The sequence below is a fragment of the Aethalodelphis obliquidens genome, unplaced genomic scaffold (genome assembly GCF_003676395.1).
Source record: "Aethalodelphis obliquidens isolate GAN/ISIS:26980383/991018 unplaced genomic scaffold, ASM367639v1 scaffold80, whole genome shotgun sequence".
In the NCBI taxonomy this organism is placed as follows: domain Eukaryota; kingdom Metazoa; phylum Chordata; class Mammalia; order Artiodactyla; family Delphinidae; genus Aethalodelphis; species Aethalodelphis obliquidens.
The window spans coordinates 648,034-669,235 of record NW_020838024.1 but is presented as its reverse complement, the minus strand read 5'-3'; the positions used below and the strand labels follow the sequence as shown (position 1 = coordinate 669,235).

At 49.2% G+C, this 21,202-nt stretch overlaps 1 protein-coding gene across 1 annotated transcript in view; it reads left to right on the top strand.

Annotated features, from left to right (window-relative positions):
- The window catches only part of EGFLAM (EGF like, fibronectin type III and laminin G domains), a 171,033-nt gene extending 159,394 nt beyond the window's left edge, over positions 1–11,639 (top strand). Inside the window, exons 20-23 of the mRNA XM_027092654.1 lie at positions 1,181–1,324; positions 7,935–8,018; positions 9,534–9,637; positions 10,453–11,639. Of these exons, the coding sequence (XP_026948455.1) occupies positions 1,181–1,324; positions 7,935–8,018; positions 9,534–9,637; positions 10,453–10,607 (487 nt within the window). The 3' untranslated portion in view covers positions 10,608–11,639. The remainder of the gene's footprint in view (positions 1–1,180; positions 1,325–7,934; positions 8,019–9,533; positions 9,638–10,452) is intronic.
- Positions 11,640–21,202: the final 9,563 nt, after the last annotated feature.

The following is a 21,202-nucleotide window of genomic DNA, read 5'->3' as shown; positions in this document are numbered from 1 at the left end:
GGGAAAGAAGGAAACTTGGACAGAAGACGGGGAAAGCAGCTCTCTAGGGAACACGCCAGGGCTGGATTGCTCTGCACCTGGCCTGGTGAAGCAGTCAGTATCATGGACCCTGCTCCTCACCCACCACTCTGAGACCCTGCCTGGGGAGGGCAAACTTGATCTCCTCCTGTCTGGCTCAGGCTCTGGGAAGCCTTAGACAAAAGTCCCCTCCACTGTTCACTACTGAATGCACTCTGCAGCTCCAGGCCATGTTCGTGAGACAGAGGGATGGTGCACGTGACAGGAAAATGGATAAAGAGCTTTTTCCAGTAGTGCCATTTTAGGAGCAATATTAAATTATGTTTACTCTCATCTCACCTTTTATTTAAGGACCTCATGGTTGCTTTTCTTCCTATTGCAGATGCAACACTGGTCACTTTCTAGGGAAACTGGATCTGTGAACTAGTCTCTTCCCAAGAATTGTTAAGAACATCCCAGAACTGATAGGGACACAGAGTCACGTGAGCCTATTCCCAGCCAAAGCTGTAGGGCCGGGACCTGACCTTCCTGACCACCCCTTCCTTCCTCTCATCTTCCTGTTCCTCTCCACCCTGTTTTTGCCCCGACACCCCTCGAGACCATTATCCCATCACCTTCCTTCCAGACAAGGCACCTTCCTTGTCTGACACTCTGCCCCTTGTCCAGTCATTCCTCCTCTGCCCTCAAGGATGTCACCTCCAGAGATAGCCATCCACAGCCACGATCATAGCCCAGAGCAGCTGCCAGCTTGAACCTCTTGGTAATTAAGGAAACCACTTCCTTTTGAGGAATAGGGGCACTTTCCCAAGGACCCGTGAGTGGTAGGACAGGAAAGAGGGAAGACTTGAGGTGTGTGTTGCGGGTGCAGGCTGGGACCGTGGCCTTGGCCACAGTCTGGCTGATCTGTGACTCATCAAATGCTCTCTTGTGGCATTTGACCACACCTGGGGAGAGAGACAGACTCCAAAGTGCAGAATGAGGAGGTCAGACCTTTAGACCCATGGCATGACCTGTGGTGGTGATGCCTTTTCTAATCTCCTGGTAGCAAGAGTCAGAAATGTCAGATTATCCTCATAATTGGCAGAGGAATCTGGGATTCCTCAGGAATGAATGTTGGTGGAGACTGGTTGATCTGATGTCATTATTTGTGTATTTCCTCCAGGGTGTCAGGATCCAGATCAAATGTATTCATGAGGTTTAAGACAACTGCCAAAGACGGCCTGTTGATGTGGAGGGGAGACAGCCCCATGAGACCCAACAGTGACTTCATTTCCTTGGGCCTTCGGGACGGAGCCCTGGTGTTCAGGTAACCCCTACTCCAGCTGCTTTCTACATCACCTTGCGATTTTTCTCAGACGGTACAGATCACGCCGAACAGAGGGTTGCAGGGGGAGCCAGAGCGCAGTCTGCTAGAATGAACAGCTGCCTGCAGCTCCGAGTTAATTTGAGGCTCCTGGTCTTTCTTTCCAATATCCATCCCTAGAGCAGCAGTTGCTCAGCTATGGCCTGACGGCCAAATCTGGCACGCCACCCCTTTTTGTAAATGAAGTTTTATCGGAATACTGCCACCCTCATTCATTTATGTATTGTCAGCGACTGCTTTCATGAGACAGTGATACGCTTGAGTAGGTTCAATAGGGACTGTATGGCAAAGCCTGAAATATTTATTATCTGGCCCTCCAGAGGAAAGTTTTGCGACTCCTGTTCTAGTATGTTCCTGCCATATACTCCCCACTTACAAATTAGGAAGTAGTCAAAAGAAGACGTTGATCCTGCCAAGCACGGACTCGGGCATTCGGCCCAGCGCTCTCCAGCTCAGGAAGATCTGAAGATTCAGTCTAGAGACCTTTCTTTATATTCTGACTCTGCTCCCTATTCACTCTGGAGCCTTGGGAAGGAGAATGCCTGCTTTGTCCGATCTCCCACTGCAAAGAACAAAGCAGAGATTCATATCTCAATAGGGCAACCCAACATTTGGATTTTTAAAAGTGCTTCTTGGGTGATAACGGATGAGCCAGTTCCAGAAGTTCTAACATCTTTTACGTCGGTTTAGACTGCTCTCAGATTTGTCAAGTGGGTTCCTATGAAGTAGCTAAAGGATTACCTGGATGACTTCTCGCCACCAGAAGCTGGGTGGCAGCTGGGTGCTAGCAGGATTCCCAAGGGGCAGGCGCCAGCTGTGTACTATGAAAAAGCTTCTCTACAGATTGTGATGGTACAGCCTCACTTGAGGTTAGAAATATCTCGTTTAGACCAGTGATCCTCAAATTGTGGTCTCCGGACCCGCAGCAGCAGCATCTCCTGGGAACTTATTAAAAATACAAATTTTCAGGCTCCACCCCTGACCTACTGAACCAGAAAAATTCTAGAGGTGGGAACCAGCAATCTGTTAACTGTTTCTCCACGTGATTCTGACGCCTGCTAAGGTTTGAAACCCCTACTCACCATCTGTTCCATGGGGACAGGAATTTCTCTGGCTTTTCCTTCTTTAATCCCCCCTCTGGTGACTAGCACGAGTGTTCATTAAATGATATGGAATTAATTGGAATTGAAATAGACGAAAGTGAGAGCGGAACTGCAGAGAAGATGAAGGCTTAATTGTGGGGCTTCAGTGGGTCATGCGCTGGGATTGCTGACAGCCAGGGTAGAATGCTATGTCTTTGCAATTCGAATAAAAGGCATTTCGAAAGGAAATGTCACTTGTCCCACAGCACGCTTGCCCCTACCCAGCAGAGTGTGCTCAGCGATGTGACCCTATGGTTGTTGAGGACTTTGGGGTGCCACGTGTGGTTGAAAGCTGGAGAGAGCAGTTCTCACCACCTCCGTCCCCTCCCCCGGGCCCTGAGGTCAAATGCTGAGCTCTTCACACCCCAGTTTCAGGCTGGCTGCCGCAAAGCCATTTTCTTGTGGTTTTCCTGTGGTTAACCTCGCCAAGGCCTCAAGTACTTGATTGTGCCCAGAAAAGGGAACTGAAACAGTAGCTCAGCCGTGGGTGGGAGGCCCAACTTCCCCCTAAACCGCCCGTGAAAACCCAGCTGGACAGGGAAGCTCGATCTGCTCGGGACCCCTCACAGCCCCCGCTGGCTCTCACACCCGGCCCTGGGCAGACCCCCAGGCCCCCGGGCACCCTTCTTACAACTCCACGCCATCCCGATGTATTTCTTTTCTTACCATCGCTTTCTCAGGCTTCTGGAAATAGGCCCCGTGTTTTCCTCTTTAGCCTGGAGTTCTGGCTGTGCTCTGCGTAAAGGGCACAGCACTCAGTCTCCACTGGAGGCAGGCAGACATCTGAACTCTTCCCTGGGCCCCAGGCCCGGCGTGGCTGCTTTGCTGCATTTCCTGCCTCTGGGCAGCCACTGCCCCCAACATTACTCACCCAACACAGAAGTATGGAAGCCCTGCGGGAGGCTGGGCACAGAGAGGAATCAGAGTGTGGCCACTGGTTTGAAACTGTCAGCATACAGAGAGTCAGCTGCGGGGCTCATGTTAGAGGTTACTGGATTCCTGGGCCCACACCCAGAGATGCTGGTGGAGGAAATCCCGCTGAGCGCAAGAATCTCACTGGAAGTCATCAGGAACCACCACGCCCTGAGAAACAGGGTCTGAAGTGGTCACAAGCATGGGCTTCAGAGTCAGACGTGCTGGATTCCCACGGCCACGTGATCTCCTGCAAGTTACCGACCTCCGTAAAAGGAAACGGTTGGTCATGAGGACTGAATGAGTTAATTCATAGAAAGGCCTTAGTGCAGGGCCTGGCATATCTAGTTATTAGTGATAATGATTATCCTTGATCGGGTGTTTTCTATGTTCTAAAAACTCCGATCGCTAACATATGTCAGGAAGTTGGGCCGATATATCTACTAAATAAAATTTAGCTATTATTATTGTTATGGTTGTTATTATTCTGAAGAAGGCCCTGCCCTCAAGCAGCTTACATCAGTGGAACCTAGAGAGTGAACTGGTTGATTGGGTAGATGAACCATTTGTGAGGTTTTGGTGTTTGATCCAGGTCCAAAGCAAACAGTAGGAAACCTAAGATAATACAATATAATCTCAGCTTTCTTCACCTAAATGCTTGTCCTTTTGCTAATTTAGAGCTCAGAGCACTTCAACCAGAGAATAAGGAAAAACAGTGGAATTCTAAACAAAACAATTATGTATGGTTTTGGTGCAAGTGAAGTAAAAGAAAGGGAATCAGCGTGCTCAGCGACGAGTGTGGATTTTGCTGTTTGTTTCGTTTCATTTTGTTTTATGATTATGTTTAGGGCATGAAGCCAGGTGTGTGAATATCACTTTACGGGCGATCTTTCCCACTAATTTTCCATGTGACCTTGATAACATTTTCATGCAGCAGAGAAAGGAAAGCAGTCTGACATTAGCAGAGTACCCTGTGCTATACTTTAAAGGAGGCGTAAGTATAAGGACCCCACCTGATGGCATTTCCTGGTGGCCCGCCTTGGTGCTCAGCCTCCTAGCCTTCCGTGAGCACCAAATTGAGTAGGTACTCTTGGATCAGGTTAACCGATTCACGCTAACCGGATGCACAGGACGTTGATAGAGAAACCAGGTGTGCATTTATTTGTTCATTTATTCGTTCATTCACATGTTTTTACCTTTTTGAAAAAATTGAGGTATAACTAAGTGAAGTGAGTCAGAGAAAGACAAATATTATACGATATCACTCGTATGTGGAATCTAAAAAAAACGTGATGCAAATGAACTTACCTACAAAACAGAAACACACTCACAGACATAGAAAACAAACTTTTGGTTACCGAAGGAGAAGGGGGTTGGGAGGGATAAATTAGGAGTTTGGGATTAACAGATACACAGTTCTATATATAAAATGAACAACAAGGTCCTACTGTATAGCACAAGGAACTATATTCAATATCCTGTAATAGCCTATAATGGAAAAGGAACTGAAAAAGCATATACGTAGACTGGTGTACACTTCACTGTACACCAGAAACTAATGCAACGTTGTAATTCAACTATACTTCAATTTTTAAAAATTGAGGTATAATTTACATAAAGTGCAAAATACTAGGTGTACAGCTCAATACATTTTTAAACATGTAAACACCTGGGTAACCACCACCCAGAACAAGGTATAGAACATTGCCCCACCCACACCCAGGAAGGCTCCCTCATGCCCTCTCCCAATGAAGGCAACCACTAATCTTGGTCATTTATTATTTAAAAGAAAGAGAAGTTCCAGGGTGATGTATCAGGTGTCTGGGGGAGCAGGAGGTTATTCGGAGGGTCTGAAATCAGAGAGAGTCGGGGAGGGGGTTGGAGAGTCAGGCCAGAGATGTGCCAACTGGGCCACGCCACCACCTGCAGTGACGGCTGGACTCCTGTCTGCTGGGTTCAGCGTTTGCTCCCTTGAATGCAGTCTGGCTCATTGCATGAACAGGCGTGTTATCAGGCTGGAGAACAGAAGAAGAAGGCCCGGCCTTCGTCCGGACACAACTGAAAAGGTTTCCATTCACTTGATTACAATCACATTCCAGTCTAGTGCCACTGCAGCTATACCCAAGTCACCTTGATTCTGACACCTGGGTGTTCCTGGACGTTCTGGTTACATATTTACAGCCTGTTGGTTTACTTTCACACATGACTACTCTTCCAGGAGAGGCTCGATGAGTTTATCTCTTGGCGGCAACTTTCTCCTATTGCTGGCTCCCCCAGGTTGTACTGTTTGATGCTATATCCAAGCTGCATTAAGTACTGCATATATTTGGGGCAGTGGGGTTATTTGCTTGGCTCCTACTCTGTGCTGTGCTCTTTACATATGTTACCTTACTGAATCTTCCCTAAGACCCTTCAGGGAAAGTATTATTACCCCATTTCACAGATTAGAAAATTTAGGCTCAGAGAAACGAAGCAAATTGCCCAAGATCACAGAACTAGTAATTGGCGAGGCTGGGAATTGAGGCAGATTCATCTAATCCAAGTGTCTAGGCTCCTTCCATCACCCCGTTCTGCCTCTCATAAAAGCCCACACAGTAATTCAGCTACATTTCTGCCAACCAGCTCTCAGCCCTTCCTTATACTCATTCATTTCTTCAACAAGCATTTGGCCACTAAATAATGAAATCTGAAAATTCCACCTCCAGGCTGCTTCGTACAAGGAGACACTCGATGTGGGAAAATTCATTAGAAAACAGTGGAGTTTTCTGGGTCAGAGCAACATCTTTGTCTCCGAGTTTGTCAAGTCACCCGAGTTCTATTCTTGGTTAAATGTCGATGGGCTGTGTGACTTCTTTGAGCTCCAGTATTAAAGAAAGGACCCATAGTGCTTCCCTGGGGAAAGCCAAAGCTTTCTATTTTTGCTCCTTTCTTATACTGAGTGCATGCAAGAGCTCAGTGACTAATGCGGGTTTCCTCTCAATATTCCTATGTCTTGGCCAACGAGCTAAAGGAGAGACATGTCCTCTTACAAGATGAGGAGAGGGTTGTCCAGGTGGAATACATTTTCCTTCAAAAGCATGATTACATAGGCTTTATTATTTTATCAAGGGGAGATCTAGGCAGCTGGCCCAGTGCCCGGCCTAGAATCGTCACTCACCAAATATTTGTTGTATTGAATTAAATTAGAATAATTGAATGAACACTGAACTAAGAGGGTTATTTCTCTCTGGTAAACAACATATGCATGTCTTCTGATCCCCTTAGCGTATGACAGTATCTGGCAACTGAAATAGGAAATAGAAAGCTACCGAGTAAAATGTGGCAGGGTCGGGGGCAGGGGAGACACCAAGTTCAAGTCCTATATGTTAGCTCTGAGATTTTAGGCAACTTCCCGTAAATTCTTTGGGGCTCAGCTTGCTCTGCAATGTTTCGCTCTGTTTTGTCTTTTGAAAAGTAAAAACACATGTATTAGTTTCTGAGGACGGCCATAATAACTCACCACAAATTGGGTGACTTAAAGCAATAGAAATGTATTCTCGCACAGTTCTGGAGGCTAGAATTTCAACCTGGAGCTGCTGGCAGGGTGTCTTCTTCCTGGGAGCTCTGAGCGAGTCTGTTCTATGACTCTCCCCTGGGTTCTGATGGTTGCTGGCAATCCTTGGTGTTCCTTGGCTTAGAGATGCAACGTTCCAGTCCCATCTTCATGTGGCGTTCTTCTCCGTATGTCTTTGTCTCTGTGTCAAAATCTCCACTTTTTATAAGGACACCGGTCATATTGGATTTAGGGCCTCCCTAACCCCATATAACCCCCGTATCACCCCTCTTAACTAATTACATATGCAAAGACCTTGTTTCCAAATAAGGTCACATTTTGAGATTCTGGGTGGACATTAATTTTGGGGGATACTATTCAACCTAGTATTGATACAACACATTACAAACGATAAAGCCCTTTTGTTCCTTATACTCTAATACTGTACATAGAGCCTAAAATAAATCAACCTTGAGGACATTATGCTAAGTGAAAAAAGCCAGTTACAAAGAGACAAACACTGTATGACCCTACTTATACAAGGCACCTAGGGCAGTCAAATTCATAGAAACAGAAAGAATGGTTGTTGCCAACGGCTGGGGGAGGGCGAAATGGCAAGTTGTTTAATGGGTAGAGGGTTTCAGTTTTACAAGATGAAAAAGTTCTGGAATTGGTTGCATAGCAATGTGAATGTACTTAACACTGAACTGTACACTTAAAAATGGTTAAGGCTGTAAACTTTACCACAGTTAAAAATAAAAAACCAGTTTGGGTCACTCATGGGGACTCATTAGGTCCCCTAATCTGGGGACCTAGTGTCTTTATAACATTGTTTTGTGTTGTGTTAAAGAAACTACATCCTGAGCTCCGAAGAACTTTCGCAGTGAGAATCATTTGTGAATGACCGTCGGTGTGTACATCAGTGTTTGATTCCGTTCTCTGTCTTGTTCTTCTCCGACGCCTTTAGCTATAACCTGGGCAGTGGTGTAGCATCCATCACGGTGAACGGGTCATTCAGTGACGGTCGGTGGCACCGAGTCAAGGCTGTTCGGTGAGTACCTGCCACAGTGGGAGACAGAGCTGACGGGATGTACTCTCCAATTCCCTTTAGTCCCATTTCCTGTTCCCCATCCTGGCCTGGCATCCAAGTATCCTTGATCCGGGTCGTTAGGTCATCTCGGTACCAACTCCCACCTGTGCCCTTTACTAACACTAGCGGGCCAGAGAGGCTGAACTCCCAAATCTTCACTCAGCAGAGATCTTCTAGAGAAAGAACTTCGATGGCTAAACTTGAAGAAGCCCTCGCCTTCCACGGAGATCTCTAGTGAGATAAGATTTCAGGGCAGGTGGACTTTGAGGAGATTCCAGAATGCTGGAAGCCAGGTCTATACCCCACAGTAAGAAGAATAGGAAATCCAGGTATTCCCCCAAGGAAATGACTGAGCCAGGTCACACCACAGTCAACAAAAGCCATCCAGCACACAGTGCTTCCAGTCTGCTTCTTGGTGCTCAACACTTATCTGTGTGGCAGTTGGGGATCACTAGGCATTTGAAAAAAGTTTCCAGTATGAAAGATGGATATCAGAACAAATAGATACAACAGAGCAACTTGGAGGAAACAGACACTATGAATGAAAAAAATGATGAAAACGTGAATATCATCAGTGAGGTAGGAGAGGCTATTAACCCAAGAAACAAGAAGTGATTGCTATAAAAAAGGAACTTAAAAGACCAATAAAGAGCTCGTTAAAAAAAGAGGAAGAAAAGAGGGAGAAGGAGAAGAAGTGTGGCTGGTTTTTGGAAACCACCTTAAAAAACTGCAAAGCCCTTGCCACAGATGAACACCTCCATTCCACTGTCCTCAGAGTCACTTTTGGGTGACTCTCTGGGTCCTTTAGAAACCTCAAAGCCATTCTTCATCCTCCCTAAGAGTAACCTTCTACAAAGACTACTGCATTGGCTTCCCATTGTGCTTAGAATCACATCCACACTCACCACGTGTCACCATGTCACCACCACTCCTCCTGTTAAAGTTCTTCTCTGGTTCCCTCTCACCTTCAGACTAAATTCTAACTAAGCTCCTTATGCCCTTCACCGTCTGCTTCTGGTTTCATCTTTTACTGCTCTATTCCCACCTCTAGAATTCTCTATGCTCAGTCTGTACCAACCCCCACGTCTTGTCTCTCATTGCCGTTGCCACTTCCTGTCTGCATTAGCCTTCTCCTTCACCCGACCTACCCAGCCTTCAAAACGCACCTCAGAGTCTTTTTTCAGAAGCTTTCCCTGGGCTTCTGTTCTCTTCCCGTAGAATTCCACAGCTCCCGGCGGCCATTCTTCCACCATAGAGTGGCGACACTGTGTGATCACCGGCAATTGGATTTTTTGTTTGTCTTAGGAATGTCGGTGGTTTTTTTGTTTGCTTGTTTTTGTTTGTTTCATTTTGGTAGCTCCATCATTTAGTATAGTGCTGGGTGCTTAGTAAGGACTTCAGTAATACATTTGTATTAAAATGAATGCATGATTGAATTACTGAATGAAGCTCCAAAAATGGTGGCGGTTTTCACAGGGATGGCCAATCAGGAAAGATAACTGTGGACGACTACGGGGCCAGAACAGGCAAGTCACCTGGCATGATGAGGCAGCTCAACATCAACGGAGCTCTGTATGTGGGTAAGTGACCTTGACCTTTGACGAAACCTAAATTAGGCCAGTGCGTTTTCTTTTTAGCCTTCCGTTTGCCATGCTGGGGTTTCCCAAAGCTGTGTACTTCACTGGGTCGGTCAGATACTTGGAAATCAGGAAGCTCTCCAGATATTCCATTCTTCCATTTTCTGAACTTCTGACTCACGGCTGAGGGGTCAGGAAGCACTTAGATGATTTTGTGCTGTGGACCGATCCACCAGGAAAACCCTGCTTTTCTTGTTTATAGAACAGGAGCCTGCTAAATATAGCTCCTTGAATTCTCCCTGAGGAAGGAGGATCTGTCTTTCCGGCCCCCTCAGAGTTAGAATGAGTGGTATTTTTGTACATAGCTTAGAACCCACTAACGCTGACACATCAACATGAAAAGATACCTCTATCTGTATGATATTTCCTACAAGTGAACTTAATCGAAAGCATTCAACATCAGTGTATTTCTCTTGGTTTAAGATAACATCACCTCTTACCACACATACTACATTTTGTTGACATTATACAACATTTCAAAATGTACCAGGTACTATTTGGTTTTAAGTGGTCAACTAGGTCAGAAATCACTTATGAGGTGGCTACTTCTAGGCTCTGATTGTGTATCAAATTGATCCAAGTCAGCTTGTTCCTTCAAGGATAATTATAAATTAGACAGCTGCGATGTCCTGAGTTCTAGGTACCGCAGCCTCACCTATCCTGTCGGCTGAGGGACGCCTTGGTCAGCAGACACTCAGGCATACTGAAGAGACATCCTTCCCTTTGACTCACGTCATCTTCCTTTGGCCTCCTGGCAGGTGGAATGAAAGAAATTGCTCTGCACACTAACAGGCAGTACACGCGAGGCCTCGTGGGCTGCATTTCTCATTTCACCCTGTCCACCGATTACCACATTTCCCTCGTGGAAGACGCCGTGGATGGGAAAAACATCAACACTTGTGGAGCCCAGTAACACCAGTTGGCTCTGCCCAAGGGACAGAAACTTCTATCCTGAGAAACCCGGGGGCTCCAAGACCTTGCCTGACACCACACACAGAGGCACGGGGACCAGGTGTGTTTCCTTTCATCAAGGAGCAAGTACACCCTGATGGGAAACTAGGACCAAGACAGGAGTCCCTGGGTGGCCTTTCCTGCTGACACTCTGTGGGCCAAACCCAACGGAATGCTCTGTGTAGGAAGCATCGGACTTCGTCCATTGAATGTGTAGTGGCCTCCAGAGATCACACATCACGGCGAATTTCCGAGGCTGTCCGCTGTAGCTCAATGACTGTGTTGTGATTCATAGTTTGTAAGAAAAAAAAAAAGAAAGGGAAAAAAAAGAGAGAGAGAGACCCAAAGGGCAGTATTAAAATACTTCTCTCCTCCCCTGACTCTTGACACTCTTACTGATAGCAGAATGACCGTAAGACCTTGAACCTCAAATTTCTCTACTTTGGCCCACGAATTACTAGGATTAACCCCTTCCCCTCCTCACTGGCTGGTTCAAGGTGCTCTGACTATGAAAATAAGGATTAAGGGAGACTAGAGATAGAATCATAATTATAAAGCTGCGCCCTGGAAATGTACCTTTAATGAGAAATCCTTACTTTTTATAATGCAAATCTAAGAAAATGGGCACCATGACTTTGTAGCTGTCCTTTTGTATGTGTATATTTTTATAGCTACAGATTGTCCACACAGTATACTTTTGCAGGTTTGGGTGGAAAACCCTGAATTCTTTGCACACTCACTAAGAATTTTCTCCCAAAGGAGACTTGTCTGGGCCCTTTGTGGCATCAGCAGAGCGGGGTAGGTAACTTGGGGTGGGCACTTTGGGGAGCTGACTGTTCTCTCTCGGTAAATGATGACTCAAGGAGGTGACTGTGAAGCTTCCAGAAGAAGCAGATGGAAAGGCACATGTATTACTGAGGTGGGTCACTGTCATTCTGGTTTGAAGTGGGGGGGTGTCTGTAGTGAACTTGAATAAAGAAGATGAACAAGGCTACAGCACATTCATTTAGTCGTTCGTTCACCTGTGGAGGGGTTACGGGTCCCTCCCGAGGCGGTGTCTAGAAATGGACACGAATACAGTCAGTGCTTCTCAGGCTGGTCTGAGCATCTGGGCAAGAACCAGAGCAGCGGGGCTGCTTCCTCCTGAGCCATCACAGTGCCACGCGGTGACCCCGGAAACAGCTGGCTCACTGGCAGATCCCCACGGCAGGACTTGCCAAGGGCAGGTGAGATGAATGCTACTACCAAAGAGGTGGGAAATGCGAGCCACCTCACACAAGCGCCTGTAATTAGTCCCATCGTGACTCTGCTCTCACTTGCGTAGCAGGCGGTCAGCGAAGGCTTCGAGCTTTGTGCCAAGCACAGTTTTAGGCACATTAAGGGTTCTAAAAAAATGAATAAATAAACTAGAGACGTTCACCTTGAGCATCACCCTTCCGCCTCCTGTCTTTGGGAACCTTCGATGACCAGGATCCTTCCTCTCAGGGCAATAATGCTCACAGCAACAGCGATTCCTCCTCTCCTGCGTACATCACCTGTGAGTGCGGAGTGGAGAAAGCCACGTGGTAGAGAGTGGGTGTCACCCACAGGTGACCGCCCCGTCACCCTCACCTGAACACCGTTTCCTTGGAGACATCCGGGGTCAGTGCTTCCCAAGATATAATGGAGTTGCTTTCACAACTCCAATTGATTCACATTTTGAATCGATTAAAAAAAAAGAGTCACGGTGATTTTGGAAAAATGTCCAGTTGAGCTGAAGCCAGAAGAGTTGTGCTGCGGATGGGCTGTTGTGCCCTGCAAGCGTCATCCTGAGAAAAAGCACGGTAACCCGGGGCTGGGGGCCCGGGGGTGACGGACAGGATGAATTGCCTTTCCCTAGGTGGGCTAGAAAAACAGGCGTGACACGTGATGAAATCAGAGCCGTAGAGAGGCTGCGGGTGAGAAGGCAGCAGAATAGGGGGACCCAAGAGGAGCTGATCACGTGGGAGGGCTCCACGTGGGAGAACAGGGTAAGAGACAGTATATCCCAGGCTCTTTCACCCTCTCAGTGGCCAAAATTTGGGAAACATGGGATGAGTTTATAGCAGAGGTGGTTGGGGGAATATAAACTTTGTCCTGAAGCTGAGGGATTAGACCCGAGTTCAGATGGGCAGGACAGCCGAGGAGAACTCAGCCTGGTTTTGTGGGTCCCCCGGTTTCCTCTCTAAGTGTATCTGCTGTCTGTCGCCACAATAATGCTGCACGACAGACAACCACAGAACCTCAGCGGCATACCGCAAGGTGTGCGGACTGCTTCCATGCCTCAAGGGGTCAGCTTGGCATTTCTGCTGATCCTGGCTGGGCTTGACCAGGCGGTCCTTCTGGTCTCAGTGGGTCTCGTTCACACGTGTAGGGTGGCTCGCTTATCGTCGCCTTGGCTGGGATGAGGAGGTGACTTGGGTCCGCTCCACCCTCCTGCTGGACCCGTGAGCTAGGCTGACATGCCCTGCACACGGTGATGGAGGAGGGTGAGAGCACCGGAACTGAGGTCTAAGGCGTTTTACAGCCGGGGATTGGAACTGCCTCATGTCGCCTTTGCCACATTGCGCTAGTCAAAGTCCGTACGCTCAAGAGATGAAGCAATAGACTCTGTCTCCATTGTGAGAGCAACTACAAAGTCACGCAGCACCGGGCATGGATTCAGGGAGGGTGGAAAATTAGGGCCGTTAGTGCAACCAATCCCCCACCGCAAGTCCTGTGCTGTTGGGGTAATGATGCAACAGGGATGAGGTGACCCCTGGCAGGAGTTCATCCGTGGGGTCCCTGGGGCTGGGCAGAGGCCTGGGAGGTGGTGGTCACGGGCCCAGCGAGGGGAGCAGCGCCTGCCTCTTCCAGCCCCGCCTGCTGTGCCCCTGCTGTGCCCCCTTGGTCCACCTGCTGCCTGGTACCTGGCAGCCGTGTTGTCATGCTGAGGAGGAGGGCCTGGCAGGGGATGGGATCTGCGCCACGGCTTTTGGGCAGCGGCTCTGTGCAGGGGCATGTCGGGGAAGGCTGGCTGCGCGCTTGGCTTTAGGAAGAGCTTTGAGGAGAAGCCAGGGAGCTCGAAGGTTAACGCCATCCCTGTCCCACCCAGGAAGGATATTATGAAGCCTGGGTTACTGAAAAGCTTTTGTCCCACAATCAGCATCTGAGAAAATTCTCCAGAACTTCCCATGTGTTCTAAGCAAGGACGGCTGGGGTGCTGTCGAGAAGGGGAAGGGTAAGCTGTGACAAAGTGAGAGAGTGGCATGGACATATATACACTACCAAACGTAAAATAGCTAGCTAGTGGGAAGCAGCCGCATAGCACAGCCAGATCAGCTCGGCGCTTTGTGACCACCTAGAGGGGTGGGATAGGGAGGGTGGGAGGGAGACGCAAGAGGGAGGGGATATGGGGATATGTGTATATGTATAGCTGATTCACTTTGTTATACAGCAGAAACTAACACACCATTGTAAAGCAATTATACTCCAATAAAGATGTTAAAAAAAAAAAAAGGGACTGTTCTTGCTTTTCTTACAAAAACTGACTTGCGCACCGGCATGTGCTTCCTCTAAGCTCGCCTGGGGGCTCTTTCTCAGAAAGGTCTGCGGGGTCATCTTTGTCCCCGTGCTGCCCCAAGGCCCGAGGCGCGGCAGCTTGGTGACTCTGCGACTCAGGCACCTCTGAGCGGCTGCCGGTCTTCCGCCCCCTTCTTTGCCTTCCATTTCTGGGCCCGGGCCTGTCCAGCCCCCAGGCCCCTCCAACACAAACAGGCCGTCTGCTTTCCACATGCCCACAGCCCGGGCTTCAGAGGAACCGGTGCTTCCCTTCCGGTCCCCTCGCCTCCCTCCCTCCCTCCACCGCCCACCTCTTCTCCTCTCCCCCTTGCAAGGAGCCATCTCCTCCCCGAGTGGGCGGAGGGATCTCGGAAATGTGCCCGGAGCTGGCGGGCCCAGTGCTTTCCACTTGGAGGAAGTGCTGCATTTTTCACCTTTCACCCAGAAAAATAGGATTCTCAGCAAGCTTGTTTTTAGCACAGAGAGCTCCCAAAGGAAAGAGAAGAGCGGGTAGGAGGGGCTCGCAGCCCCTCGCAGAGCTCTGACAGCCGGCCCCCTGCCGCCAAGGCTGCTCTTCCCGGGGAGGGAAGCACCGAGGGGCAGCCTGGGGGGCGGGGCTGGCTGAGGGGGAGAATAAAGGCGGAGAATTCCAGCTCCACATGGAAAGACGATTCATCCTTGAGGAGAGGGGCTTGGACGGAGCATTTACTGCTTGCTTCCCCGTCCCTTCCTGGTCTCTTCTAGGAAAACCCAGTCGCTGCCCTTGCAGGTGGGGGGGGGGGGGGGGGAAGGTGTGTGCCCTGAGACAGCCAGTCCCTTAGCTGAGAAGGGTGTGTGTTTAGCTCGTCAAAGGCAGGAAAGAAGAGCTCTAGGACTACCATCCAGAAGGAGCCCAGAGGGACGAGGGCTGCCAGCACGGAGTCCAAGATGAGAATCCGAAGTAAGGGATTTGTGCTTTCAGCCCAGTCTGCATCGTTACTTGCCAAGATGGGAAAGGGCGGTCATTCAAGTGCATCAGCACTGGGTATTCTAGCTCGCACTGAACAAACAAGGGAAATATTAGTGGCCCTGCCTCAGCCTCGGGGAGGCCCTGGAGTACGAGGTCGGAAGGCATTTAAGCTGGTGCGTCCTGGTGGAAGTGACAGGCTGTCATTAGGAATTTCCAGTTTACAGGTGGCTGCATTCAGGCAGCAAAATGACTAATCCAGTTCTACAGCATGGTCTCGCTGCTGAGACAGGCCCTGTGAGTAACTGCACTTCAACCTCATGTTCAAAGAATGTTCACATATTTGATCTCAGCAACAGCCCTCCTTTGATGACAGCCAGAGCACATGGGCAAGGCCCGTTTGACTCACAAAGACGAACGCTGGCCAGAAAGACCGAGTGACTTGCTGCTGGTCCTACAACAGGACACAACCACGGTGCTTCCCTGTGGAACTTTGCTACCCCTTAGCCAACCTTCAGTCAGATGCAGTGGCCCGTGGCTTGTTCAGGGCGCTCTGGGGCTCCCTCCGGTTAGCTGTCATTGGCAGGAGAGTCTTGTGGGTGAGGGGCATTTGGGCAGAGGCCAGTCCCCTAGTGTCTGCCTGCTGGGCTCTCATCACAGCTCCAAGTCTGCTTTCTTCCAAAGCTCTCCCATTGCAAGGACTGTGGGTTGAACAAATCTGAAAGCAGAGACCAGAGCCACTCCATCGGAGAGGGATTCAGGGCCCCCGACGGGCAATGAGGTCTGGGCTTGAAGTCTTTTCCTTCTCTCCTCTGGCTTCTCCTCCACAAATAACCTCCAGCACTCAGGGGAGTTGCTGCAAGCTATTTCCAAGCAGTGGTGTGCTCCCCTGGGCCCCTGCCCAGCCCTGGCCAAGCTGAGGGCAGCAGGAGCAGGGCAGGCAGCAGAAACAAACTCCCTGCCTCTCCTCCTGCCCTTGCTAAGACATCTGTATCCTAGAAAGTGCACGGCTCCCAGGAGCACCCGCCTTTTCCTGGAAAGACGTGCGAGGAACTATGTGTCTCAGCCCTTGGGCTGCGTTTGCTGCCTTTCTCGTTGCCTCTTTTTGTCTCTCTGACTTGATCAAGGTCCAAAAGGTTCACCAAGGCACAGAGATCTTTGAACACGTGGTAAGGCCTCCCCCCATGTCCCAGCTGCCCACCTTCAAGCAAGGGCCCGGCCTGGGGCTCTGGCCGCCTCGGATAGCCTGGTGCTAAGGGGCTGCACCTCCAGCTTAGCTAAAGGAGGACTTGGACGGGAATATCTGTGAGAAGGAAGGCCAGGGAAGCGCAAGGAATCTGTTCATCTATGCTCACTTAGAAAAAAAAACAACTGGCACCAGGCCAGAGGATTAGCTGTGGAAAGGCCTGTTAGGAAACTGGCTGAAGGAAAGTAGAGGCAGAGTAAAGGGACTCTCAGACAAGAGGACTGTGGAGGAGAGAGGGTGAGGGTACAAGGCCTGCTGCATGGTGACGCCCAGCCCTGGTGGCAGGCATTCCTTGCTCTCACAGACCTTAGGGTTCACGGGGCAACTGTGGGCAGGGTGGGTATGAAACGGGGGGCACTGTCCAGTAGAGTAGAAAATGTGCCCACTAGTTGTCCAGGCCACATATTCGCCTCAGAAATAAGAATAAGCTGTGTGATCTCCTGGTCCAGCGCCTCAGAGGATTTGCCCAGGGTTGGGGCCTGATTCACGGTCACGTGACTACCTCTGGCCTGGAAGCCTGAGGTCCTCGGGTTCGATCGGAGGCTGTGGGGTTGTTAGGATGGGGTGGGGATGCGAAATGATTTCCTGGATCCTCACAAGCACTGCTGGAGCGGCCCCTCCGTGGATACTCTATGCAAACCAACCTGGACGAGGCACTGGGGAGACATAAAGGCCAGTGAAGTCTCTGTTCCTCAAACCAGCATCAGCCAGGCCTGTGGGGTCCTTGGAGGCTCGGGCCCTCTTCCAAGCCCACTGGGCACCTGCTTCTTCAAAGGCAGCAGGAGACCGTCTTTCTGAGAGGCCTGGTCTCTCTTGTAAGAGCTCTCCTGATTAGGTCAGGCCTGCCCTGTGCGGCCTCCCTTTTCATTAACACAGGGTCCACTGATGGGTAACCTGATTGTGGGAGTGCCTTCCTGTCATAGGCACAGGCCGGGCCACACTCCAGGGGGTGGGATTGTACCAGGTGTGTAGAGCCGGGCCCAGGAGCCCCAGGGACCATCTTAGAATCTGCCTCCGCCAACCCTCTTCACTTCTGACCCCAGTCTCTCCCACCTCCAGACCGCACTTCCCCAGAGACCTGCTTTGTTTCCTTCAAGTGCACTTTACGTCATGTGCTCTTCCATCCGAAGAATGTGCCACAGTCTGCTACTTCCCCAAACCATGAGTCAAACCAAGACTCCCAGGATAAGAGAACTTCTATTCCCAGAGAGCATGGCAGTCTTTTACAATTTCTCCTTATATCAATAAATATTGCAGTATCCTGTTTCCCCTGGGTCCTGGAACCGTCACCAATGACTAGGGGCCCAGCTTGGAATTCAGTGGAGGAGCCCTGAGCAGCCCCTGTTCCAAGCTCCTGCTGGCCGCCCCATCATCCTAGAGGAAACGGCACGTAAGCAGTAGAACTCTGCATTAGGTCAAAATCTTCACGAGTCGCTCAGTGGTGAAAAGCACATATGACAGCATAGGAAAGCTGGTCTGGGAGTTCTTGAGCATCACGGACCAGTGGCACCTAGTGTGAATTCAAGTGTGGCTTCTTAATGCTGAAAAAAATCAGTGCCAAACAGCTTCACCTGAGTTTTAAAGTCATCCATTATTTAATGAAAAGTGTGAACAGTACAAACGTCCAGAATGCTGAATTTAAAGAATTCATCTGTACTTTGGAATCTTATATATCCATGAAAGAATAATGCCATAAAATATCCTATCGATATTCAAAGATTTTCAAAATGTTATATATAAGAATCAAGTTTGGACTTCCCTGGTGGCACAGTGGTTGAGAGTCCGCCTGCCGATGCAGGGGACACAGGTTCGTGACCCGGTCCGGGAGGATCTCACATGCCACGGAGCGGCTGGGCCCGTGAGCCATGGCCGCTGAGCCTGCACGTCTGGAGCCTGTGCTCTGCAATGGGAGAGGCCGCAGCAGTGGGAGGCCCACGTACCGCAAAAAAAAAGGAAAGAAAGAAAAAAAAAAAGAATCAAGTTCCAAAGTAGAATATACAATATAATTATATATGTATGCATACAGGTACAAACATATGAAAATATGTGTAAATATATATATACATACACATTCACATAGAAAAATGTCTGAAAGGACAAAAAGTAAAATGTTAAAAATAGCTAATGCTGCATGAGAAGGTTGAGGGAATTTTTTTCTTTCTCCTTTTATCCTCTAGCTTTTCTTCAGGGAGTCTATAGTGCCAATTTATTGTTCTGTCCACTCAGAATATCACCTTCCTTCTTTTGGTGGACTGGTCCTCTTCCAACTCTAACGATGTGGTACTTGTGGAAGTGGCCCTTGAATAGAACTTCTGTTGGGCCACACGACTGGACCAGCGATGGACACGTGACACAGGCCAGGCCAACCAGAGTCCTCCCTGGGAGCCGGGAGGAAGGGCACCCTCTCCTCTCTGAATGTAAGGCTGTAGACTTGGAGGAGCCTGGAACCATGGGTCCAGCTCTTTGGGGACGTCTGGCCTGAGAGCTTCGGTGTAGAGGAGAGCTATGTGTCAGTTCTGGGTGGAGTACGAGACTATAGCCCAGTGCAGCCTGCAGCAAGTACCAGGGCACCTGCCCATCAAGTAAATGCCTGGGAGATGGGGCAAGGATCGTCTCCTAGAGCAGCAGATATGCGATTGGGGAGAGAGAGATGGGGGCAGGAACGAATCGCTTGATGATGCAAATTGTCACTTGGAAGGATGGAGAGAACCCGACAGAGAGGGTGAAATACATTTTAAAGCGGGAGGAGGTGGGGAATGGGCAGTGGGTGGGAGAAGGGCCCTAACCTGTGGTCACTTCCAATAAAGCCCATCTATCCCCTATCTGCTCCTGTCAAAGAGATAACAGGATGAGGGCAAATCTCCTTTGAGGAGAACAAAGGGTAGCTGCATGCAACAAATACTGGAGCATCTACCGTGAACAGCAGGATCTTCTCCCAGATGACCTGGGAAGACTCCTTCCTCTTCCGAGGCATGCCAGCTCCACGAGGACTGCCCTGGCTTTCCATCCTTGGAGACTCTTCCACAGGCGTGTCACCTCTCTGGAAGATAGCATTTCTAATATCTAGGGAGACATATTAAACTGCTTTTTCTTTCAAGGCGCAATTGTTTAAAGAATATTCATCAAGCACTTGTGATGCGGCGGACACTACGCTAAGCTCTGTGGATGCAGCCGTTCGACTCCTGCTATCAACCGAAGCCTTAGGCGTGTGCTCAGACCGCGGAGAGGTGGGCGCGCTGGGAAGGCAGACGACGGGGCTCCCAGGAGCCTGGAAAGACTTACTCTGGCAGCGCCGCTTAGACGGGACCGGAAGTTACCCAAGTGAAGAAAGGTGAAGGCTACAGCATCGGGTCCCATGGGAAGAGATCCCGTGCTTTAATTAGCAGGCTTCCTGCTGGCTAACTCCCCTCTGGGTACCTGAGCGATGTCACTAAACTAAGGCGCATCTGAGCCAGTTTTAAGGCATTTACATCTTTAAGGTGCTGGTCAGAAAGTCCGAGGTGCTCCTGAGGTTTCTCAAGGGATAGAGGAGCATGTAACCACCCGACATCTGTTCTGTCGGGAGTGTTGTGTCCGCTACCTGGCATCCCCGCAACTGCGCAAAGGTAGGTGATCAAGACCCACAGCTCGGAGCTGAGGTCAATGAGGTGAGAGGTGGAGGAATTTCTCTGGGGTTGCCCAGGTGCCAGGGCTGCGCAGCTCACACGAGGCAGCCGCTGCCCGGGGCGTGACACCTGCAGAAGCCACAGAAAAGGAAAGGAGCCACAAAAGGTGACTGAGAAAGTCAGACTCCAGGTACATCTCTGAAGAGGGTGCGTCGTCTGCACTGGTCCTTGGGCAATTTGGGACAGGAAGGGCCACGTGTTAATGCTCTGCTTCTTCAAGGCTTCCCGCCTCTCCATCAGCTCGAGGAAAATGTGGGTGGGGTGTGTGTGCAAGGCCTCTAGCGCCAGGAAGAGAACCAGACCCGCCCTGCTTCTGAAGGCTGAGTCCAGAGTGAAGACCCAGCTCTGCGGCCGAGATCAAGTTGGCTGGGGACAGCAGGGGGAAAAGGTTTCAATGTCAGCTGAGACTTGAAATTCTTTCTCATCTTGCAAACTTGTGGGGGTGGATAATTACGAGCTCCATGCACGGCAGTTGTACTCATTTTAACATGATTCCCACTTAACAGTTTCTATCAAAATCATCCTTAAAAGCTTTTCTTGTTTCTTTAATCTGAAAGTAATTACTCTGGGATAAAAATCATCTCAGGTTTAATCCCAAATCAGTTTAAGACATCTCTTGTTACTTCAACTTCATTGGTTCTTGCAGACTGAATAAGTACTTTTAATTCAATTCTGTTATTAGTCACTCCAGGGGAAGGGTAATGGATCAAATGTATAGGCCATTGAAAACCAGTTCTGACACAGGCCTTTTGTAATGAACTTGTTTGTACGCTAACATTTTAGTGTGATGTTGAATACCATACATGAAAAACATTACTCATACACCTCTATTTTGCTTTCCCCTAATAACTACATCATTCCTCTCCTTTCGATCCTTTCAAACTTCCTGGGGTTGACGGTGCTATACATTTTGGCTCAAGAACTCACCATCTGGGAAACTAGATATGCACTGAGGTCTCCATAAAGGGCAGACCACATGTATGAGCTCTTAAATAGTAACATGTGTTTCACAGTTAATTTAAAATTGGTCTACAGTTTCTTCATAATACATCAGTTGTTACTCTGGGTGAGCGTAGGCTACATAAGACTGAAGACTTAATCTCTCCCCTTATGAAATTCTATTTAAGATTACTTCATCCTTT